The sequence below is a fragment of the Lycorma delicatula genome, chromosome 2 (assembly GCF_047948215.1).
Source record: "Lycorma delicatula isolate Av1 chromosome 2, ASM4794821v1, whole genome shotgun sequence".
NCBI classification, from domain to species: Eukaryota; Metazoa; Arthropoda; class Insecta; order Hemiptera; family Fulgoridae; genus Lycorma; species Lycorma delicatula.
The window spans coordinates 219,218,830-219,245,827 of record NC_134456.1 but is presented as its reverse complement, the minus strand read 5'-3'; the positions used below and the strand labels follow the sequence as shown (position 1 = coordinate 219,245,827).

At 29.4% G+C, this 26,998-nt stretch overlaps 1 protein-coding gene across 1 annotated transcript in view; it reads right to left on the bottom strand.

The window, feature by feature from the left end:
• Positions 1–19,843, bottom strand: part of LOC142319658 (protein FAM98A-like) — a 43,533-nt gene extending 23,690 nt beyond the window's left edge. The window contains exons 1-4 of the mRNA XM_075357202.1: positions 19,686–19,843; positions 15,144–15,343; positions 5,933–6,093; positions 3,456–3,566 (exon numbers count right to left, since the gene is read on the bottom strand). Coding sequence (XP_075213317.1) covers positions 3,456–3,566; positions 5,933–6,093; positions 15,144–15,343; positions 19,686–19,723 — 510 coding nt within the window. The 5' untranslated portion in view covers positions 19,724–19,843. The remainder of the gene's footprint in view (positions 1–3,455; positions 3,567–5,932; positions 6,094–15,143; positions 15,344–19,685) is intronic.
• Between the last annotated feature and the right edge of the window lie 7,155 nt (positions 19,844–26,998).

The window sequence follows — 26,998 nt, the reverse complement described above, 5'->3', positions numbered from 1 at the left end:
TCCTCTCTTCCATGACCATAAAAATTTCATATCATAAGGAGTAAAGGAAAATTTATGTTGGAAGATTTTTTGACTCCCAAGCTGTTCACTAAAAACTCCTGATGGGCAGACATTGAACAATGAAATGAACATCAATTTTCTTCATTATTTACAAGAAGCGTCCAAAAATGGGAAAACTCTGGAGGAACCACCACACTCTCCTGTGGCATCTTTTGATTTTTACTAGTTTCCTCGCCTGAAAAATCCTCTGATGAGGAAAAGATACAAAAACGTCGATGCGATAATGTGATGGCCAATGCAGTGAAGTAACGGAGGTCTTTGGTAAGAGTATAGCTGCTGAACGAATCTGCTTTGAGGAAATTTAGAGCAAAATCTTTCATAAAAGAAGTTTTTGAAAAATAATCTAATTCTGGAAGCTTTTTGAATCTACCTTGTATTGTGCATGTGTTAGGTGTATATTTTGCTTATTATCTCTGGAATGAGTGAATGTATGGTGATGTGTATACGGGATATTGATATTGATGCTTTTATCAATTTGAATGAAAAATGGAACAAAAGTTTTGTAACTTAGCTAAGTTTTCCATAACTTTATTGTTGCCAATTTTTATAACAAAACTTAGTAACAAAACTTTATAACAAAAAGCTTAGTTAGTCAACTAAGCTTTTTTTTAAACATTTTAATGTAAAACACTAATGAAATATATATGAATGCATATTCATGTCACTTTGGTACAGTGACTGATGTATATGGTTGGCATTGTTGCTATTAAATGTTTATTAAAATTATACGAGAGGGTAGGGTAATTCCTTACTCTGGTTAAACACAGCCAGGATTATTTAGCAAACTCCTAGCTATTTTTTTTTTTTTTTTTAATGTACCAGGTGTGTAAATATGAAACCAGAATTTGCCCATAGATGACCCTAGCTGTCAATGTAGTTACCGCCAAATTGCATCATTGGTGCAATTTTTTTTCTTTGACAGCTGACAATGATTTTCACCTAATAACAATACAAGTTTCATACAACAGCATGGTTTTAATTAGTGATGAACATGTCAAGTTTTGTACCTACAAACTACGATTTCCAGACAGCATTGACTTTCTGTTTCCATTTAAAGAAAACTGCTGCAGAATTGCATCGAATGCTTGTAGAAGCTTACGGTGAGTATGTGATTGGTAAATCATGGTGCTTTGAGTGGTTTAAAATATTCAAAAGTGGTGATTTTGATGAGAAACAAAGAATGTGGAAGACCACTGAAAAAGTTTGAAGACAGCAATTTGCAAGCATTGTTGTTTTTTTGATTAATAGATTATTTTCTAACTTGCCAACAGGTAAAAAAAAGCCATTTTTGTGACTTTTTCCATGAGCTGTAGCATTCCTTATTTTTCTTCATACAGAGGGTAAAAAAGGGATTTTTGTAAAGAGTAAAGATGGAACTTCATCTTAGTGTTATCAAAATTCATTTTGTTAAATAACCAAATCTTGTAATGTTTACTGAAATCTACATTTACAAATTGTTTTTTTCAAATTTTGGACCCAAAATAAATAAAAAAGGGCTTAGGACAAACCTGTTTTTTACCTTTTAACTCTTACTTATAAAAAAAAATTGACTGTTACCTAGTGTCCTTCATTAAAAAAAAAAGTAATTGCCAAATCATAAGATTTTGAAAATATCTCATTTTTGGAGCCCAAAAACCACATGTAGGACAGGTGGTAAAATCTGAAATGTTTACCGCAGTAAGTACTTTTTATGTACTTTCAAACCACATAAAATTTATCTTGTTACTCAAAGGGGTTGACGAGTAATGAAGCCAACAAAACTGCTAAAAACACTGTTCCTTCTAAGCGTAAACAACGTATCCAAAAATACTGATGTTATGTACGAGGTGTGATCAAAAAATACAGTGAATAATTTTTTATTAAAAAAAGTAATAAGATTACATAGAATTCGATATAACCTCCTTCAAAGTACTATCCTTGGCTAGCAATGCACTTATTCCAACGTTGACTCCATGACTAGAGGCATTTCTGGAAGACGTCTTTCGGAAGGGCTTTCAGCTGATCGTGGCCCTCTCATTGTAAGCAATGGTGTCAAAACGTTTTCCTTTAAGCACAGTTTTAATTTTTGGGAAGAGCCAAAAGTCACATGGTGCTAAATCCGATGAGTATGGCAGATGTGGACAGACAGGAACACTTTTTTCAGCCAAAAACTCACGAATGAGAAGCGAGGTGTGACACGGCGCGTTGTGGTGAAGAAGGAAGCCATTGGTCCATTTTTCTGGTCGCTTTCTTTGTACGTCATTTCGCAAACGTTGCAGTACACCCTTATAAAATTCAGAGTTTGCAGTTGTTCCCCTTGGAACGAACTCTGATCGCACTATGCCCTCACTATAAAAAAAAACAACGAGCATGACCTTGATGTTGGATTTTGACTGATGTGTCTTTTTAGGGCGAGGAGATGAACAGGTTTCCCATTGGGAACTCTGCATTTTGGTCTCGGGGTCATAGCCATAGACCCAACTTTCATCTCCAGTTACTATTTTGGCCATGAAATCCAGTTCTGCATGAAGACGACCCTTCAACTCCGTGCAAACTGTGCAAAATTTTGTTACTCAAAGGGGTTGACAAGTAATGAAGCCATCAAAACCGCTAAAAACACCATTCCTTTTAATCGTGAACAATGTATCCAAAACGTTCACAGCGTGTATTTTTTCAGATACAATATAGGCGTACTATAAAAATATTTTGATATGTCTATAATGAGATAGCCTATATTCTAGATAGTTTGTTACTTTTAAGTATGACTCTTACACACAAACTCAAAACACTTTTGTGTTTAAACACAAAAGTGAGTGGACATGAATGTTTGTATAATCCTGAATGTAAGCAATGTAGAAGGCTCAATTACTGTTTTGATTTCAATGTGATATGTTGTATTGTTGCTAGTGTTAATAATGGTTAGGTAATGAACACTTGTTTAAAAAAGTAATTTTATTAGCAGTGAACTAATTTTATGCGATATCTTTTATTTTTTACTTTTATTAATTATAAAAATTTTTATTTTAGCTGTAGAGAAACTGGGATAAGACAAAGTAAAGTGCAATTGGTAGTTTTATCATTTATACCAACTGTATTGTTATTAAAAGAACTATTTCATTTTATAAAAATGGATTATGGAGTGTTCAATAGGCATTCACACTGAAACAGTATCTCACAAATTGACTTAAAATAAATCTTCAGTATTGCACAATATTTTAAACTATTATATGCTACTATAGCTATTATATGTTCACTGCTATTAATGTTATAGGATTTATGTTCTGTATCATTCAGATAAATAGAGTTTTGAAAATGTTGAAGTATTTACAAAAAAAGAGAGTAAAAAACAATATAATATACATATATTGCAGAACTATTTGAAACAGAATACACAAAAATAAAGATCTTTCTTTTACCTTTGACTGAACCTTTCCAAAAAGTACAGCTGGAGGTATATTGTCTGGTGGTTTTGGGAACTTTAATGCTATTAACATATTCTTCAGATCTGCTGCTGTTGAACTTTCTTTCTGTAATAAAATGCATTAATAATTAATAAGGATAAAATTAATTCTAATGAAACAATTTTAGAATATTGCTTTATTAGACAATAAAATGTAGTCTGCTTTAGACTGAATGCTAGTTGATCAAGTAACTTAGGTTGCTTCTGAATTTTAATTAATTTATTTAAAATTCATCAATTTATATATTAACCTTTAATGCAAAAGTATAGCAATAAAATATATGCAATAATGGTTATTATTTATCATAACTTGATTTCATAATGTATTATTTTTAGATAAATACTCCTTATATATAAGAATTTCTTTTCCATAAAGAAATATTTCTTTTCATTTGTGAAAATCAAATGAAAATAAAACATTGAATACAAAATAAAATTATGTATAACATATGATAAATAATAGCTGCAATTACAATAAATTTTTTTCCTTGTTTTATAAATTATATTGCCAAACACTTAAACAATAAAATCTGATGTGTAATAAACAAATTCAAATTTTACAAAGAATTAATGATCAACTGCATCCAATGTAAAACCTTGTAAAATACAGTTTTAATTTACAATCAGAACATAAAAAAAAAGTAAAACTGCACATGTATTTAACCAAATCAATACAATTTTTTGACTTCTCCAAAACTTACAATGTATTTGTTTAATTATATCTGATGATGAAAACTGTCTTTAAATATTATTACACGTAATGAAAGAAATTGCAAGACAGATTTAAATCAAGAATAAACTTGTCTGAATTATTTTTTTTTACAAATTTATCTAGTAAAATACTGCACTTCTTTTTTATTTTCAGAAATAAAGATAATGTAATAACATCCATTTTAAAGTTAATCTCTGTCACACTGAGATTTTTTTTTGCTAATAAAGTATTAAGTTTTAATCAAATTCCAGTAATAAAAAACAAAAAAATAAATAAGTAAAACCCCATAAGAAAGACAGTATTTAAAGCATTCAAAACTAAAAAATATCACGAATATTTCATTGTGCAGAGACAAGAAGAATTTAAATATACTGTAACATGAATTGAAACAATTTGTTACTAAAAAAAGAAATGTAAATTATCTAATACATTCTGTTTAATAATCACATTTTGTAAATTGTCTTAAAATCTTTTCACTCACATGGAAAAAAGATAAATCTCCTTACTGAAGATACATGTACGTGTAACTGACAAACCATGAGTTCATGATCAGTACAATATGAATTGATAAGTTAAAACTAATTTAATAGCAAAACTTCAGTCAACACAGACAGGATCCAACAGAAGAGGCAACAAAATTTAGTATTCTCAAGTTATAAATCAACTAACCACTGCTATCACAGGTCTCCACAAATATGTGACAGATGTTTCTCATTCTGAATTCAATCCAACACAAGTTTCATACTTTCGACTTCATGTGAGCTAAAGGGATTGATGGGTTATTATTTCCAACATGAAGAAGGACTTTTTCAAACTACGCTTTGAGGAGTCTAAAAGACACCATTCATGAAAATGGAACATATGTACCAAAGCTTCTAGTAGAGATTCCTCATCATCAGTAAACTAAGTCCTCGTACTGGAAGAAGAAATGTTCAAATTCACAATGCCTATCACTGAAAACACGTATTTTAATAGCGAGTTGTAAAACATTCAGTCGCGATACAAGAATTTCTGCTTAATTCTTGGATAAATTTAGAACATGAATGAGATCATTTAATTCTGGCTAATTAAGTGTGGATCAGTATTTGTATTTTCTAAAAAGTCTGAGTCTCTCCTATACTGACTTTAAAATAGTCTAAAAGATAAATAAAATCACAAATTAGCAAGTAAAATAGCCATACCACTAAATGTTACAAATATGAGAGCTCGTGCTTGTCTGATGTAGTTGTGATTTTTCTTAGCACCATAATACATTGTTTATTTTTACAGTATTACATATAGTACAAAAGTTATCAAAACAAAATTCATATACGTTGTGCAATGTGTAACATTTGTAATCATTTTAATTACTTTAAAATTGTAAATAATAATTCTTATTTTTCAATGGTATTTATCAAATTATAATTTATTTAGTAACTTAACTGCTGCAATAAATAAATATTATTCTCGCTGTAGATTAGGAGGAATAATTATAAAAAAATGTGAGGCCAATAGGGGAATTCGGATTGTATATTCAGAAAAATACATAAGCTTCAGCTAATATTGATCATGTAACAAAATCATTGTTGACCAGTGTAATTAATTACAAAAGATAAGAAAAAGAATTTCATACTATAGAAATGACCAGTTACTTTGTAAGGAAAATACCAATATTCTAGGTACAAAATTATACTCTTTAATGGTAATACATATAGACAATTCATAAATACACTAATACTAACCAGAGTAACCTCCATATGATTCTTTATGTTTGGTTTGACAACAACCATCATTCGAGCAGCTTGTAGCTCAAGAATAAGAAAATCTAACAATAGTAATCTATTATATCTTGAATGAAGTCTTTCGTTGACATTGCCCTCAGTTAAACAACTGTAATGACAACCTGAAACAGGATAAAAAAATAAAGTACAATGCAATTTTATTCTATAGTATTTCTTATCTCTTGGGATCTAAATTACAGGCCAGTTAGTTTTTATACAATTTAAAACATAATTTGTTACAACCTTACAACATACAACTAGATAATGCTGTTATCGAAAATTAACAGTTTATATTATATAATCATGATGCAAGGCAAAGGAAAGCTAACAGTAATAAAAGGGTGTTCTGTTCCATGTTGAGCCGGTTGGTGTTGCACTCTAGCATCTACTAGCGCTGGCCGGTGAGTTAGTCTCGTACAATCATTCGAGAGTCAGATACCGCTTGGAGCAGTCATGATTTGTTTAATGTAACATTTCATTCTAGTGCAGAATAGTTTTATTTTGTAGTCTAAAGTGTAATGTGGCTTATAGTGTTTATCGATAATGTTTAATTGTACAATTTTGACTAATGTGTTATTTATTCATCAGTCTAATGTAACTTGTATTTTCGATATTCGAAAAATGACTAAGTGATAAATTAAAATTTAATGATTCAAGAAGAATATGTTTTAGTTCATTTTATCATCTCAACCATCATTCCAAATAGTTCATACTCGCTCTACAACTTAACGAAGGGTTTAATTACATAAATTAGTTCACTGTATAAATTATAGAAATTACAAAAAGGAAACTTTAAAAGTATGTAACAAAATAAACTGAAATTTAGCTTCCAAAAAAAGTCAAGCTTATCCTTTTCCATGACTTCTAGATCATTTAAAATCAGCAAACCTACACAAAAAACTGTAGTAAGCTGCAAAGTGCTGAAAAGGGATCTTGAGTTTGAAGTATATTCATTATCTTAAAACAATTCAAAGCCATTCTTGTGCAAATTAATAAGTTTTTTTAGTACTCAAAAAACCTTATAATTATATAAAAGCTTTCTTACCATCAACAACTACGACGGTCGTTCATAACTACATGAATAAATGATTGTAGAAAGATTGTTATTTATCCAATGACAATGAAATTAACGGTACACTCCAAGAAACTTCCCAGCTATATTTAAGCGACCATCTTTTCCATAAGTTTTCTTATTCCAATAGTAAGAATTGTTCATCTTTGTGTCTGAGCCATTCTTGAATTGCATTCTTGATCTGCTCATTGTTGCTGAACTCTGTGTCATGTAAAGACTCTTCAAGGGGACCAAACAAAAAAAAAAATCTGAAATCAAGACTATAAGGTGGATGTGGCAACTCCTGTCCTAACTTTTGAATAGTACAGGTTGGGGGTTATTATACAGAATTGCACCTTTTGAGAGAAAACTTAGATATTTCTTCTTTACTTGCAGATTTCACTTTATTTTCTAACACATCAAAATAGTACTTTTGTTGAATGTAGATTGTTCTTTCAAATAATCACAATAGATTTGGGCCTTTATAGTCCCAAAACACCACGAGCATCACTTTACTGGCTTATGCTAGTAAACTGAATATTTTCCTGGTGGATAAACTCAATTTTTCATTTTGTACTCTGATGTTTAGATTCAGCTCAAAATGAGAAATCTAAGTTTCATCACAAGCTATTATGGATTTAAACAGCATTACGTTCTGATAAAAATCATTTTAAGTTCTATAAAAAATGTGAATTCAGGTGTCTGTGATTTTGAGTCTAGTCTTGGAACCCACACTTTGAACACATTTGTGGTACTTTTGCTTATCTTGGATAATGGAATAAAGTGGCAATACTTGCACTACAAATTTCATCAATTACCCAATTTTTTAAACATCTGTCCTTGCAAATATGACAATTTGTGTGATTTTGGAAATGGGCGGTGAAAACTGATCTTCCACTTTTAATGAGAATTGGTGATACTTGTTCTACCTGATTTAAACTGTTCAATCAGCCTACAAAAGTTTCTACTATGGAGCTGTTCTAGTGAGGCGCTTTCCCCTCTTAGAGCAACGGCCGAAGCCGTTTATCGGTGTGGGGAGGGTGTCACTGATTGCTTACTTTTGTCTTTGAGTCTGACATCGTAGAGTTCAATTTGAAGTACAAACAAAAGTTAAAAACATTAGTTAAAGTACAGTGATTGTACCATGTGTAATGTGCAAAGCCACATTTAAAAAAAATTTGTGTAATTCTTTTATACTGCGCAAAACTTTTTAAATTCATTCATTGGTCAGTAATCGAAAATGTACAAATTGTTTTGTTGCTTACATTAATCTTATTATAAGCATCAATTTGCATGCATTAATGTTTTTGTAAATGAATTCAAGGTTACCTCATTACCAACTATTAATATTTGAAATAATTTAAACCTATTAATCATCAGGCTTGGTCTTGCTTCCTTCCAATAAATTGTTGGTTTCTTAAACTTGATGTGTGTATGAGTCATTCGTTTAGTAATCACAACAATTTTAATTCAACAATAAAAAGAAATAAATGTATTCTGTACAGTATAGAAAACACTAAGCACAGTCATTATTGTTAAAGCATTGCGTGCATTTGTGTAAAAATTATTAAGAGAATAAGTTTTTATACATTCATATCTATTTAATGATGGGAATATTGTTTATTATTTTTCTTTCTATTTATTGATTTACATTATGCATATCCATATAATTCCGGATGTGTTTCAGTGTTTTTATCATTAGCAGTTTTACATTTGTAGTTACGTCAATTCTAAAGAAAATTGGTGGTAGTAACGTTTCATGAAGTAAGACTTGTGAAGCCATTTTCAATGTCTATTCTTTTATGAAAAAAGAAACTGCGGAAGATCCACGGTTAATAACGAATGCTCAGGAAAGGGCTGCTGAAGCAACAGGAGTTTCTCGCAATAATGTTCAGCAAATAATTGAGGAAAGTATAAAAAAATGCAGCATCAGGTGCATTTTTCTTACCCTTGATTTTACTGATTTTCTACTTTGGAGTAGAAAATCCACTGATATTCTAAAACAGAAATTGATAACTTTGACAAATGTATTATTCGATTAACTATAAATGAATTTCATGTTTTTCAAGGTCAGCGATCTACTACAAAAAGTTTATTAACAGCGGTAAAAAACAAAATACTTTAAGGGTGGAAAACAGGCTTTGCAGGAGGTTATCAGACAATTAGGGTTTAGACGGAAAAAGGCACGTAATAATAGGAAATTTATGATAAGAGAAAAATGATATTTGGGAGAAACAAATACTATATCTAGAGATGAAATGTATGTGCATTCAACACACACACAAGGCCATACTGTTGGACGAATGATTCTGATTAAACATTTGGGTTACTTACTTCAATTTCTAAAAAAGGTCAAAGAGCAATTATCATTCATGCTGGCAGGGAAACCGGTTTTGTAAAAGACACAATTATTGATTTTCAAATCTGGACAGAAGTTTGGTGATTACCATGACAGTATGAATTATAGAAATGATGAAAAATTGGTTACAAATTAACTCATAAAAAATTTACAACATTAAGTGTTAGTCAATAATAACGCACCATATCATATCATATGTCTGGAGTTGAATGATGCACCGAAATCAACCTCCAAGAAATGTGAAATGATTAAATGCCTTACTGAAAAAAAAACCGTTCAATGAAAAATTGTTAAAACCTGAGCTGTATAAATTAATTTCAGACAGTAAATCAAGATTTAAAATGTATAAAATACATGCTTTACTTGCTGAAAAGGGTCACAGTGTATTATGGCTTCCACCGTATCACCTGGTGAGATCACCGTGGTGAGATGCGTATCACCTGGATCTCAATCCGACTGAGATGATTAAAGAATTTTGCTGATAAAAATGCGACTTTCAAATTGGATGATTGTATAAAATTAGTGCAAGATAAAATAAGTGCAATTAATAAAGATGATCAGATGCAAAAGTGCCAGCATGTGCAACAATTAGAAAAAAATATTTAGAGACTGAGCCCGTGCTTGACCAGGTATCAGAAATTTTAGTGAACACAGCAAACAATCATGAAAAATATACTGATAGAAATAGTAAATCCAATGACGACGACAATTCATATGGTAAAATTACCAGTACAGAAGAGTTACAATTAATTAGGGTAGGCAAATAATGTTTCGTTTAATGGGTTTTTTATAGGTCAGTACACAGTTTCCAATTATGAATAAGTTTTCCCAAGCATTTGTTTCCTACCTCCTGCAGTTGTACATCTATTTCCCTCCGCAAGTCCCTTGCTATAACTGCTCAGCTGTACCTTTAATACACTTTTTACTGTACTGTTAACATGTGCAAGTGAGTTTCAGCCAGCTTTACACCTTCAGATAATAAAATTCTTATCAAAGCATACTGTTCTTCCACAGAACAGATTACAAGCAGAGCTGACATTTTGAAATAAACACAAGAGATTAATATAATGCAAATTCTTTTTTAACAGCTTTTATTGCCTTTGGAAATGCCAACTTGAATGTCAGCTAAATTTAATTTATTACATTAAATAGTTATTCCATTGTAGCCATTTGTCTAATTAATTATTGAACAACCTCGTATTATATAATATACTACACACAAATTTAATAACTGTGATTACATGAAAATTCTTTGATGCATGACAACAGAAAAGATTGAAAATATCCCATATCTATTAAAATATAAAATTATGTATAACTAACTATTCTGTAAATTGCCAACCATATTAATTGATTTAAACATAATGTCTCCTGATATATTTTTTTGAAGAAAGTTTTAATATATTATCATACTTTTATTTTAAGTGAATGAATTAAATAGTAATTTTTACAAACATGTTAAATGTTTTATAATTTTGATAATATAAAAGTTAATTTTATATTTGAATCAAGGCTGACGTTGTAAGCTCTTTCTGTAACTGCGCTAAAATCCAATGACATGATTTTATATGTATTTTTATTCAGAAATAATTTTATCAGCATTATTAAAGACGCTTTTAATGGAAAACTTCTTAAATTTTGTAAATGAAGACTGTGGTCACAAATAACATTAGGGTCAATCCATTTGAAGTGACCCAAAAAAAACATAAGCTGGTTGCTTGACCAATTAAAAAAAATTGAAACACTCACTTGTTTACTACATGTTTCAGGACTTTAAAACTATTTTTCTATTTAAGCAGATTACATGTGGTAACCATTTTTGTTATGGTGTACACACCTATTTCTGTAATTGTAAGGGTTTACAGAAAAAAATCATAACTAAAAGGTATTGGTCCTGGAAGGATGAAACAAAAACCAATTTAATCATATTTTCTCAAGGTAAAAGATTAGTTCAGTGGTTTATTTACCTATCATCTCTCTTCTTTCTATGAGAAAATTACAAATAGTTTAACATGAAAAATTGTGAAATTTCACTTTTGGAAATTTTTTCAAGAGGCAGGGATGGCATACACAATTTGAATTATTTTTTTATATGCAGATATATGTTAGTAGTTTTACCATAAATTATATTAATGGTGATATACTTACCCCTAAATTTTTATGAATTTTTGAAAATTATTTTTTTTTTTAATTCAAATTAATAACTTATGTAATAACTGACAAAAATCTCAAATGGCTCAAAAATTTTAAATTGGCTAGTGACAAAAATCTCAAATTTGCACAACTTGCAATGTTTTAGAAGATGTTTATGGCAAATAAAAAAGTTTCTTGTGTATTGTACTAATAAAAAAGTTATATCCTCTCAAAAATCATGAAAAACCTGTTAAAAGCAATACCAACGCTAAATAAGTGCTCCAAGAGGGTTTCTTGTCTTCTTTGTACTTACATTTTTTATACACTTTTTATATTTAGCTGCCATGTTGTTGAAGTTGATGTTTTTAATATTTTTAAAATAGTTTTTTAAAATTATTAATGATAGGTCGTAATTTAATAACTTAACCAATACCACTAACCTAATACAACTTTGATTCAAAAATGCTTGTAAAACTTTACAAAACTGATAATTTTAGCCTAATCTTCTTTAGAAGCAAGAACACATTTTTCTTTTAGTTTTAAAATAAGATCATCATATAATCATGTGAAGAAAATTGAGTGGGATTTTCATTTTCAGAAACTTTTGAGTCAAAACACAATTCGAGATTCTTTTTTAATTTTTCAGATACTGAGGCCTTTGATTTGTGCTTAATTTTTTTCAATTTTGATGGAGGTGATACACCCAAAATGCTACAAGCAGGATCCAATTGTTCAATATTGTGATGAGGGACAATGCATTGCTCTTGGTCTTTGCATTCATATAATTCTTTGTGCTGCTGAGAACAAATACTTCTGAAACAGCACAAAGAAACTTTCCAGGAACTAAATTTAAATTTGGATAAACATATTCTTTAAGAGCTTTCTCTAATGTTATTTGTCTTGTAAGTTTTTCTTAACTGTTTTTTATGAGTTCTCAAAGGGTTTATACAGGCGACTGAATTTTGACAAAAATGCTTTTTCATGATATTTACAAACTAGGGACATCTGAATTAACACGTAAAAAAATAAGTTGTTTGTTTTTATCACTAAATTCACAAATTTTAATGAGTTATTTTGGCCTGTACCATACACTATTTCATGATCTTTCCATTGTTTTATGTAAAATTGCTTGAAAATAATGTTAAGATTTAACTGATTTTAAAATTTGCAAATATAATATTATTAGGTAATTTATTTAATAAACACTTCCAAACACAGGATGAAATTTGAGATACTTGGTACAAGATGTGAACAGGTCTCTGACTAATGTCAGACTGACCAGTCTGCAACTGCAAAGCTAAATGAAGCAACAAGCATAAATGAGCATGTTGCAACATGAATTTTCCTGATGACTGGAAATGACTTCAAGCGCCTATAATATGAACACTGCAGTTGAATGGGTCAAACAAGTCTATTCCAACTATAGTAATAAGTATAAAAAATATTAAGTGCCCAGAAGACAAGAAACCACCCTCTTGGAGCACTTATTTAATAAGTCAAAATGGTATCGCTTATAACAGATTTTTCATGATTTTTGAGAGGTTATAACTTTTTTATTTGCCATAAAAAATCTGAAAAACACTAAGTTGTGCAAATTTGAAATTTTTATTACCAGTCCCATCAGAGTTAATTGAAGCCAAAATTTGATTTTTTTAAAAACAATTATTTTCAAAAATTCATAAAAATTTAGGGGTAAGTATATCACCATTAATTTTTATATTATTTATGGTAAAACTAATAACATATATCTACATATAAAAAAATAATTCAAACTGTATCCCTGCCTCTTGAAAAAAATTACTGAAAGTGAAATTTCACAGTTTTTCATGTTCAACTTTATTGGTAATTTTCTCATAGAAAGAAGAGAGATAGGTAAATAAACCACTGGACCAATCTTTTACCTATTGCTAAGAAAAAAGGAAAGGAAAGGAAAGGAAATTTATTCCTAAGGAATAAATTGCTTTTTGTTTCATCCTTCAGGACCATAGTTTTTTAGTTATGATTTTTTCGTAAACCCTAATAATCACAAAAATAGGTGTGTGCACCATAACAAAACTGGCCACCACAGGTAAACTATTTAAATAAAAAATTAAAAAAAAAAAAAATGTTTTAGGTCTTGATATGTAGGAAACACGTGGGGCAAGTTTCAATTTTTTTTTTAATTGGTCAAGCAACCACTCTTGGGTCACTTCAAATGGATTCACCCATTAACTAATTTTCATTTGCTGGTTCATCAACTATTTTGAAGAAATATTTGTATACCACAGAAGAACAGGAGGATTTTCCATCCAATCACTATCAAAATGTTTATAAAGTAAATTTTTAGCAGCTTTTTTCAAATGATGTCATGGTTGAGAGAATATTTTGCATCAATACAGGTACTTTTTTTTATTTATTTTTTTTAAACTGATCTACAATTTTCTAAACTTGATTATGAAAATTTAAAATTTATAAAATGCTCCACTTTTGTGAATATTTCAACTAAACAGTTTTTTATGTTTTTAAGCAAGTTGGCACAACTTATACCTTTTATGTTTGTAAAATATTTTCAAGATTTTTCATAAACAAACCATTCTGCAGAAAGTTCATTCAAAACGCCCATACTTCTCTACCTGTATATTTTCATTTACATTCTCATACTGTTATTTCTACTATTTTTTTTCTTTTTAGATCTGTTCAACTTCTCTTAAGTTCCTCTCTAGAAGAAGAAATGAATGACTTAGGAAGTCACTTGATTTTTTTTACTGTTACTAATGGATTCACTCTTCAGCTATTGACACAAAATACGCAGAATTAAAACAAAGATATAGTATTAATGTTACCATTTAGATCAAGTGATATTAAATTATGAAAAAAAGTGAAGAGCATATTTCTTGGGTTCTCATATATAAAATATATTACGCTCAAAGTTTTTTTTAACTAAATGGCAATTTTTCAATTAAATGCGTATATTTTTTACACCATTTTGATTTGAACCAATTTAATTTTTTAAACAGATGTTGCATGTTACAACATCAACATAAATCTTGGTTTAATCTTCATAAACACCATATTTAGGTCAGTAATAGTCATCAGTCTTTTGCTTACTTTTTTCTCATTATTTATGTAAATGATTATATAATTTTAAATAACAGTAAATATAAATAAAACCTAATTAATGTAATTTAAACAATAAAACAAAAATAATTTCAAAACATATAGCTTTCATATAAAACATATATATATATATAGCTTTATAAAATATATATGTAGCTTTCATAGCAAAACATAGCGAGTGGAAATAATGAAGTAATGTGGCAAGTACTGTACCAAGTAAATAACCAAAAGCATGATAGAAAAAATGTAAAGTAAAAGTGGGAAAATCTTAAATCAAACATGAGTAATAAAAATAAAAAAATAAAGAGCAGTCAGTGTGTAATTAATTGGATATGTTCATTTCTGAAAAAAGTTTGACTTTTACAGACTATAGCTTGATTGTACAATAATCAATATAATTCAAATAATGTAATAACTGCTGGGCAAATCCAGGAATAAGTCCAGAAACGCAATATAAATATGGTTAAACTTAAGGTTATTAATTACTTATGTGGTTTTTTATAACATTTAATGTTTGATGGCTGAAAACTTACCTAATTCCTTCAGAAAACTACTCAATTCTAAAAGAAACGAACTAGAGTCTTCAGGAGCAGTAATCTGATTAACATGTTCTTCTAATGAACACAAGACTTTTAGTTCTTTTGATATCCATTCAATTAATTGTGTATACGATATTGATTTCGGTCCTTCATTGATAGCATTTTCAAAATTACTCTGATCCAGTTCCTCATAACTAAAATATAATTTAAAAAAAAAAAAAAACAAATAAATTTCATCATACAATATTTTATAATACAATTTAACGGTACTTATGTATTAATCACAGTTACAGCTTTATTTAAAATTGAGTATTTATTTTATTGAGTCTCTTTATTATTTTAAGAAATGGTTATTTATATTTATTTATTTTATAAATATAATTTAACCAAACTTAACCTACGCTCGCTAACCTTGACTAATTAACACCGTAAGTTTTTGAGTATTAATTTAATAAATTCAGTAATTATTGCAATTATTTATTATTTAAATAACAATAATTACTGAATTTATTAAATAAATACTCAAAAAAATACAGTATTAATTAGTCAAGCTTAGCGAGCGAAGCAAGCGTAGGTTAAGTTTGGTTAAATTATATTTATAAAATAAATAAAAATAACCATTTATTAAAATTAATAAAGAGACTGTTTTGAATCTGATTTCCACCGAAATCCGATTGACTACTTTGTTTTTAAATAAAGCTGTAGCTGCGGTGGCGTTAATACATAAGTACCAATTTAACTTACAAAAACAAAAGCATGCAAGAATAAATCTGTATTTATATTATAATTGCACACTAAAAAATAAAAAAAACTGTCCATGTATTTTAAATAAAAATGTAATTAATTGAAAGGAAAATTTGGTTTCATATATTTTAAAACAGCTCATTTTTTATTAAAATGAAGTAATACATATTTATTACAGTTGGATTTTTTAAACAAAAATAATTACAAAACCAGTCAACACAGTTAAGGGATCAAGGGATATGCTAGTTTAATTAATAATATAATTTTTCTATGTTAATCTTGTTATTTATATTTAAAATACTTTATTTATTATATATAAACAGAAGTTCAAAATTCCTAAAAGTAATTCTCTAACCAAATAAAGGGCATATATCAAACCTAATGAATTATTTCTAAACAAAAGGAGAACATTAATTTCTTGTTTATAGTAACAATTGCATTCGTTAACAAGGCTACAATGTGTGTAAACAACCTGAGGTACAAGAAACATTAAGATTTATTTTCTCTGTGTTTGGTATACCAATGGACAAAAATTGAAAAACATTCTGTAAACCTGCATGGGATATTTATTAAATCTTGAAAGAATATATATTTCTGTAGCATGTCCTCCAATTTATCTAACTGTAGATAAGGCATCTTTCCTCCTATCATAACAAGGAACATTTGAAAACAACTTCTTTTAACTGTACAAAGAAAAAATGCAAGAGTGCTAAGAAAGTAAACCATCTTTTTAGAAAGAAACAATTAAAAATTGGATTCTCTGATTTAGTTAAGTTTTGAAATGTGAATGTGGATAAAACATTGGAAAAATGTAGTTGAAAGCTACACAGCTTTGAAATTCAGCTACTCACAGATTTGAAATTCCATCCAATTTAAATAATGGGCAGATGTGAAGAATTGGGTTACAGATCATAGTATTATATTCAATATTTAAGGTGTAAAAAAAATGTTGTGAAAAGGAAAAAGCTTTTGTCTACTGTAGAACAGAACAGTAGAAAAAAACTGTGATCATGCGAAAAAAAATCCCTTTCGGCACACCAGAAGGTGGAGGTAGATTTCACCAGTGCTAAATAGGGAATAAAAAAGATTTCCACCTTAAAGTTAAGAAAAACTTCAAATTTACTCACGACAATGGTTGCAGGTGAAAAAGTTTCACTTGTTTAGCATACAAAAAGCCCATCTTACAATTCCAGCAACATTTTGGTTAACCCTTGACATAAAAGTTGGTCATATAAAAAATTGTTTCAGACAAAAGTTTTAGAGAATGTTTAGAGGACTAACGACTACTTTAAACAGATTCGAGACTGTACCTATTAAGGGAGGTATGATTTTTTGTTTTTGAAACCCCATTTTTCTATCCCCAAGGCCTAATGGCTGGTGATATCAAAAAATTTTACTTAGACGTTTTGGACCCTTATCAAAAGAATAGCAGGAACTTTAAACAAATTTTATATTTTACTTTTAAGTTATAGCAATATTTTGTTTTTTCAAAAATCCCCCATTTCCCTCCCCACGGTCTGATTTTGCTCATTAACAAACTTGACCTAGATTTTGTGTCATTATATTTATATATCAACTTCAAAGTGATTGGCACAAAATTACAGCAGTTACCATGCCCACAAGAAAGTGAAATATATATATAAACATTTGAACTAATGGTGGTTTTGGAGTCTGGGGTATGTGAAATGTGAAGATATGTCAATCATGGTAACCATTACAATAGGTAGCTTTCTTATGAAATCTACCTAAAAAATCCAACAGGAGTACAGAAGGCTGAAGAATGAATTAATGATGTAACAATCATTCATTATAAATTCAAGAAATTAAAACAGCTGAACTTTAGCTTGTCTATGAAAAATTAACATTTTGAAATTGCTGAGTCATTACATTAATCAATGAAGGTAACAACGAAAAAAATTAAAAACAGGGGGTAATTGTTTACAGTTAGGAACTCACCAGCAATTTTGATGAAATTTGGATATATCATAATTAGAACCTAAGTTAATCATTACAATTTTTTCATTGGAAACGCCTTTCAAATGAGTTATGTTCCTGATAATTTAAGCAAATATATCACCAAAAATTTTGTAATTCATCACTGCACAAATGTAAATAACATTACTTACAGAGTAAATAACTTGGCTTAAGTGAAATTAAGTTGAGTTTAGATTACGGTTAGATTAGGCAATAACAACTCAGTGTACTAAATTTCATATGATATCAACATAACCTAAAGTAACTGACTGAAGGATCTGAACCTTAGAAAACTCGACTTCAAAATCAGCTGATTTGCAATGATTTCACCATTAGACCAACCTGGCAGGTTAATCTAACCTAAACCTAACTAAATAACTGAATCACACTTAAAAGTTATTTTCTCTGTAAATAATGTATACTGCTTAACCTAACTTAAATTAACTTTAAGTGAATCTAATTTTATTGTATAGCGTTGACTAACAAAAATTTTGGTTAGGGTACTGTATAGCTTGATGTAACTCTAGTGTAAGTTGTTTTTGATGAAAAATTTCAATTGCAATGAATAATTTCAGTCCTAAATAAGGTATATTTCAAATTTAATCAAAATCAGAGGCAAGAACCTAACTGTAAACAATTACCGAAACAGAAAATAAACATTAAAGCAAAGAATGAATTGAATTATCTTTTTATAAACAGTGGGTTATGTTATTTGTAATTTAATTTACATATGGCACTCATTAGTGGACTCCCATCAAAACATGATGGGTAACCATTACCACAACTAGACTATTATATTTAAGTTACATATCTATTTTTCATTTCAGTGGGTATGTTTCATTATGAAATAATACACCCATCTGTGTTTTTTACATAAAATTTAACCATATGGTCCAATTTTATTATGAAATAATACACCCAATCTATGTTTTTTATATAAAATTTAACCATATGGTCCAGCGTAATTATCTTGTTGATACAAAATTATTTTTAGTTTACAATTTTTTTGAGACTGCACCTCAATTAAATGTCACACATCATTCTCATCTCATTGGAGCATAGGGGAGGGTTGCTGCTTATTGTTCACTAGTAACATCTATTGAATTTGGAATTGAATCAGTAAAGTAATAATTTATAAATAAAAACAAAACAACATAATTAAATGTTTAAGAGAAATCATTAAAATAAGTCTATGATAATAGAAAAAATACACAAAAAGATGAATTAAAAATAATCATAGTATTTTAACTATATGCTTAGGAGAAATGCTACCTGGCATTCAAAATATTAAAAAAAAAACCTGTAATTTAAATCTATTTGATGAAAAACTAAATTTAAAATTTCTACTATTACTAATAAACTTCCTTTCAAATGTGATCAAGGTGTAATTATGCAATTGTGTACGACCAAATAATTGCTACTCGGCGAATTTATAGGTACAGGAAAAGGCTACCGTTGCAATTGGTCAAAATGATAAATACACGAAAAACTGATATGAAAATCTTGAATTAAAAAAAAAAGGAGAAAAATGACAACTTTTCAAGTTTGAGCAAAAAGAGTATCATCATAAATTCATCATCCATAGCACACTATTAATACTACACACCAAGTATATAAGTATGGGTGCGACACCGGTCTGCTAACTGAAATCAGTTAAGATAAGAATAAATGCTAAGCTTCATAACAACTATTAAAAAATTACGATTTCATACAAAAAGTATCAATAAATTCTAGTTTAAAAAAGTATTAAGTAATATCAGTAGCAGTATTTAGTACTTCGTACACGTGGACAGGCAAAAAAATAAACATTATACTTACTTAATGGCTTTCAGTCCATCAAGAATATCGTTTTCCATATTAAGCAAAAATCAGGTAAAAACGGAGTATAGTTCGCAGAATTATTTTTCAGATATTCAATTATACCGGCAGCTACCCAGACTCAGTATTCAGCCATTAAAGCTGATGCCTGCGCTCGATCGAACAGCTGCTAGTTACCAACGTAATGACAACAAATTGTCTCTATTATTATTTATTTTTTGACTGATGAATTACAAAGACTCTTGTACGTGTATATGGAATACACAAGTATTATGTAAAACATTACAATATTACTTGAATATTATTTTCCATTGTACCCGATTTTATTAGAAAATAAACTAAATGTAATACAAGTTAGTTATTTATAATACTCTGGTATTTTTTAGGACTTCCAATACACAGTTATGTTTTTTATTGCAATATTTATACATACGCATATTGCCATAAAAAAAATCCCATTCGGCACGCCGAAAAGCGGAGGTAGATTTCACCAGTGCTAAGTAGGGGGATAAAAAAACTACCACCTTAAAGTTAAGAAAAATTTCAAATTTACTCAACACGACAATGGTTGCATGTGAAAAAAGTTTCACATGTCCAGCATACGACAAGCCCAATCTTAGAATTCCAGCAACATTTTAGTCATCACTTGCCGTAAGAGTTGTTCATGTGAAATATTGTTTCAGATAAACGTTTTAGGTAATTTTTTGAGGACTAACGACCAATTTAAACCGATTCGATACTGTATCTGTTTTTTATCCAAATTTTTTGGATTTGGGCTTTTTTGTTTTCAGTTCAGTCGATTGCAATCAAAAGGGGACGTGCAGAACTAGATGTTATAACAGTTATAAATCCAAAATTTCAACATTCTAAGTCTAATCATTTTTGAGTTTTGCAAGGTACATACGTACATACAGACATCACGCCGAAACTAGTCAAAATGGATTCATAGTTGATCAAAATAGATATTTCCGTTGATATCTGAAGACTGAAATTTTTCGCGATCACAGTACTTCCTTTACTTCGTACAAGGAAATAAAAACAGCAATAATTTTTTTTAAAATTCTAATTTAGAAATACAAAATAACATCAATGACTATGTAAACTGAAAATGGTTCCGCTGTCAGCACACGATGATAGTGGATTATGATTAAAATTAAACATTTTGTTTATAATTAACAGTTTTTCTACATATTTTGTAAATTTATTTCTTTTTTAAATATTTGAAAAAGGAAGATAAGATAAATGAAATTACACTAAAATAATAGATTGTTAGATCCTTTGTAGGTACTGAATCTAAAATCAGCTGATTTAGAAGCCAGCTGGCTAACCAATATACCAACTGGCAGGCCAGTTGTATGTAAAAGAATAGATATGTTAAAAAGAGGTTTTGATTGAAATGTGTACACAACTAAAAGTGAAATACTGTAGTCTAATTTGTAACTAAATTAAAATCTCATTCCTCTGTAGTGTTCATTTATTTAATGAATAACAACTTTATTTTTTTCGCTTAATGATATCGCCAAATAAGCTTAAAGCTTGTGTGTGGGATATGGAAATGGAATTTTGTAGCGTATGAAAAATGCTATGCTTGAATGGGATTTGAACTCGGACCGCCAGATGAAAGGCTGAGATGCTACCACTCTGCCTTGGAGATCAGCATAATGCACATTTGAACTAAATAACTGTTTTCAAGAAACCTGAGCCAAACTTTAAAAATAGTAATTTAAAGTTGTTAATGAGTTTTTTAAATTATATTGTTTGAACCTCTCTTTTTCCTGTTTGGCCTCTGGAATCACCGTAAGGTATTTTTTGAACCTAATTATAAACTAACTACTTCAATATTATTTGTGACACCACTATTGTATTATCAGTTTTCATATGGTGATGAATGAAATGGACCAACTTTATTTTAAAGATTTGAACATATTTGAAGCTATACATGATTTGTTTTAGTTTTACCATTTAGATATTTTATTTTTTATTATTTGTTTTTAATTTTCATCACCAACTGACATTGTAGCAAAATTAAAAAAAAAAAGTGATTTCTTTTTATAAACTTGAACTATTTTAGTTTACAGGAGTACTAACTCTACATGTCATTTTACTCTACATGTTCACTCTACATGTACATCTACATGTCATTCTAATTTTTTTTGTGGTAGGAGTATTATTTTGTTTTATATGCTCTTATTTTAATTGAATAAAAAAATATTCTTTATTGGGTAGCATAGAAACACTTTCTAATAGAAGGTATAATGTACCTACATTGTACACAAGTGTATGTTAGTAATGAGATGAATTTGGGACTGATGAAAAAATTGCAAGCCCAAACTGAGAAATTTACTTAGTGTTGGTACTTCAGTATAGTCAGTAGCTCTACCAACTAATCTCTTGTGACATTTGGGTCATATAAGTTAAATTCTGTTATGTATACATATATCAATGAATGTACTGTATACAATCAAATAAATAAGCACACTAAATATAAAACAATAATAGGTAATGGTTGACCACCTACAATAATAATCAGTTGTTTTACTCTTTTTTCCCTCACTTATCAATATGACGTTTGTTATTGGATTAATCTAATGTATTTATCTCTTTTCAGAGTTGCCTGCTCATTTGTCCTTTTACCTATCTCCATAATATGGGCGTTATAAAAATATCTTGTTCTGTCCCCTTCTTGTTCCATTACCAAGTTTATTTTTACTTCCACTGAGCTTTTGTTACTTTTTTCTTTGCAGATACATCAATATCTATACTGTTTTATTTCCAGTTAACTACAGTTTTTGTCTTTTTCTAGTTTTAAACATTATTCAATTTCCTGTTATAATCTTAATATAATACTTAGACATTTCAAGCCAGCTTTCCCTTCTATACAAATACAGTGTTAAAAACAAAATATTGAGGTTTTAATATGTTATAATATCTCTTGGATGAGTTGTTCAGTGTTGATTTAAGGCTAGAATCAAAATGCATAAAGAACAATTTTAATTGTACGCAAGGCCATTGATTATTGATTCCCTATCTTTCCACATGATAATGTCATTAGCAAGCTGGTGACTCATGAACAGAAAGCCCTCTGTATTCTACAGTTCGCTAAAAAAACATTTGTAGATACAGTTCAATGTGCATTATGTAGAATGTTTAATTGTGATCCTACAAGTGTCAATGACACTATGATGGCAGTAAGGAATGTTTTAAGTTTTTAAGGAAACACTTACATGTGGTCAATACCATTTACAACTTTTATAGGCTTTGAAGCCTGCTGACTTTGTTGTGTGTGCTGATTTCACAATTGAAATGTTGCAGTATGAAGTGACTACTTTCTTGATTGCTTATGTTTAGTGATGAGTCAACATTTCATCTTAATGGAAAAGTTAACACATATAATGTTCATATCTGGGAGTCGAAAATCTCCATGAACTCTACAATATAAAAGGGATTCCCCAAAATTAAATTTTTTTATGGAATATTCTGAAGGGAAGTTTTTGGCCATTCTTTTTCACTGAAACAAGCATAACTTGAGTTGCTTATTTGGATGTGTTCGGTGCATGGCTCTTACCTCAACTTCAAGATGGACCAGAGAATTTTATTTGCCAACAAGATGGTGCACCTTCTCATTCGAATAACTCTGTATGGGACTGGTTGAATGACATTTTCCCCAACTATCGGGTCAGTCGGTGCACACCAATGACAGAGCTTGTTTATAGTGTCCAAGGTTATCAAATCCAACTGCATATAATTCTTTTTTTGAGATTTTATAAAGGATCTTGAGTATGTTGGATGTGTGCCACATAATGACATGTGCCAACATTGAACTTTTGTAAAAGAGTTACTCTTTCATTTTATTTGTAATTCATTACTACGTCAAAGTTAAGAGATATTAAATAGCTTTAAAACTGTTTTACACTTGTATTATGTCTAATAGTCCTAATCCTTTTTTCACAAAGGAATTTTCTTTTCATTATTATAATAATATCATAGTGTGATTTTTTGGACTTCCATGACACCATGACACTTGCACGGGTGAATACTACCTACATTTTGGTGGGGTTTGCACACTAATATGCAACAGTATAGGTATTACCAACAGTCAATTTTTATAACTGAATAAAAACAAGTTGAATGATTTTCTTCTCTTTTTTTGTGTTTGTGTATATGTTTATATAATTTAAAATGTTTGCAAAATAATTTCATGTTTATTTTTAACATAAAAATTAATAATATAATAAACTGAATTAATGTTATGTAATCTATGTAATTGATGTTTGAGAAGACAGGAGTATGAAATTACCATTTCACTATTTATAGTACAGTGCTCTAGTACAGAGAGAATTAAAATGAGAGGGCTGAATCAGTGAACTGATAGGGTGTGTCTTACTTTATAATACTTAGGTTTTAATAATAATACATGATGAGGTTTCAATAGGGAAGGAGGTTTCACTGGGTCTATACATAAATAATGACAGCATAATTTGCAATGCTGTCATGTTAGTTGTTGAATTTGTAGACTACAATACTCAATTCAATTTTATCAGTTTTAACAGTTTTAGAATATGAAACACGTTTTCAGAATCGCAGGAATCCAGATCTCAAAACATTAGCAAGACTTTTCAAAATCTTTGGGAAAGGGGTTCGCTACCTGGTATTCATACCAGCTACGAATGATCTGTCCAACACGACACTATTATTGATGCAATTTATTGTAATCCAGGGGTCAGTACACAGTGTCTTTCTAAGCTGATTGGAGTTTCACATTTGATGGTTTGGAAGACACTTAAATGAAATAAGTTTTATCTTATCATAAAAACCAGTTCAACTTCTACAATCAGGAGATGATCTATTTCGCTTGGAGTTTTGCAACTAGTGGAATACAAATCAACAACTCTACAAGTATGTTTTTTTATCAACAAGGTAAATTTCATTTTAGATGGTGTCAAAGACTTAAGCAATAAGCATATATGTGTAGAAGTAAATCCTCATAAAATGGTAGAAGGCAATTTTCAACACTGACTTAGTGTCAATGTATGGCGTGGACTTCTTCACAATCAGCTGCTTGGACTGTTGATATTACCTGGTTGCTTAAATACTGAGGTCTACTTGCACATTTTTCAAGAAGAATTGCCACAGCTGCTTGAAGGTGTTCCTCTAGCGCTGAGACGCAAAGTATGTTCCAGGATGATGGTGCACTTCCCCACTACTCTTGTGCTGTATGATTCACTTAAATCATCATTTCCCTGAGAAATGGATCAGTTGTAGTGGTCTACATTCCTGGCCACCACGATCACATGATCTAACACCTTTAGATTTTTGTGTCTGGTGATGGATGAAAAATATTGTATACAAAACAAAAATACATTCTTGTGAGGAATTAATTATCTGCATTATGGATGTGGTTGAGCAACTTAAGAACAGCCCTGAAGAACTAAAAAGAGCAACAAAAACAGTACAGAAGCCAAATGTGTTGAAAATGGCAGGCCCATTTTTCAATATTTATCTGGGACATTTATTATAAACTGGGTAATGCACTTGGGTCTAGCATGCTTTTTCTAAATAAAATTCAATTTTTTTTTTATTCAACTCATCTTACACCATTTTGTTCAAAATGAAATTTTCTAAAGTTTTATTTAAAATTTTTATGTGTTTATTGCTCATTTAATTAAGTTATTGCTTGTCAAACATTAAAAAAAACAGGGATTTTTACCACAATTTATTGGTTTTCACTCTATACTTCTAAAAAAACCACTGCAGATATGGTTCTGGGACTTATTTTATTGATTGATAAAAATTCACTCATTCTGTCTCTTAGTTAACATCCTAAAAATTTCAGTACAACCTCATTTCACCGGGGTAACAGAAATCTGATTGAAATTTTTCACTAACTACTCACTTTTTAGAGAAAAAGTGAGTAGTTTTGTTCCCAAACAAAGCATTTTAGGACTTACGTACATATGAACGTTTTCCATTATTTTCACAAGTAGAATAGCTTATGAAAGTACTGGGAGAACTTTGTGATACTCTTTGAATGTATAGTTATATAAAATATTAGTCATATAGTATATAAAATAATATATTAATATATATAACTATATATATATAAGTGCTGCAGAAATATTGCAGCACATGAAGTGCTCTGAAAAATTCAAGTGTCTGATTGGCATAAGAGATTCAATGAATACATGAATGATGACTCCAGAAGCAGACAGTGAAAAACAAAAGTGGACGATACTTATGTGAACAGAATGCAAAGTTTGATACATTCTGATAGATGATGAAGTATGCAAATAATGGAAGATGAAAAGATTACAAGATTCTATTCATAGGAAAAGAATTGAATTGTGGCCTGATTAGTAGATCATAAGAGTATGTCACATTAATGTACACCACCATGGTATACTCATTGTGGGAGAGTTTTTGTTTAAACAGAGAAATTGATTACTACATTAGGTCATCCTGATTATTCACTTAACTGTAATTGTACAAAATTAAATTACTAAAAGGATGAAGATTTTTTGGCATTGCTTGTATTCAACATTCAAGAGTTTTCCAAGTTCAAGAGTTTTCAAGAGTTTTCAAGAGTTCAAGAGTTTTCCAACAAAAGAGTTGTAAGTCAGTGTCCTGAATTGGGGAAAACATATAAGCCAACATATGGTTGTACAAGGAGCTATGTTTAAAGGCAATAATACCCATATATGTAAGGTTCCAATCATATTTTTGTTGTTGGATTCTAGGAATTAAATTCTCAGACCTCATAGTGTGTAATAAAAACACATGGTAAGATAATGAGTAGTGAAAGGGATTTCATAATTAAAAACATAGAATTTTTATTATAGTATATTTATTTATAAATTAAAATACATTAAATTAAAAATAAACAAGTACTTTTAAATTTTTTATATTTTATACATTCTTATCACTTAATGACTAGAAAAATGATTTATAATTAATTTACAATTACTTTATAATACGTAAATCATTAAAAAAAAAAAACATGACTCGTAGATACTTGTAACAAATGTACATTGGCAGACATAAATACATATACACACACACATATAAGTATATTTTATATACAAATGTATATATAAAATACATTCAATCACTCATACTCATCCACTTGACTATTCTGCATGAATGTATGATAAATAAAAATTATTTACATAAAAAAAGGTATATATATGTATATATATATATATATATATATATATGTAGACACCTTTATATATATATATATATATATATATTTGTTAAAATATTTTATATGAAATCTATGTACATTACTGTCATAATGCACTGGAAAGTAATTTTTT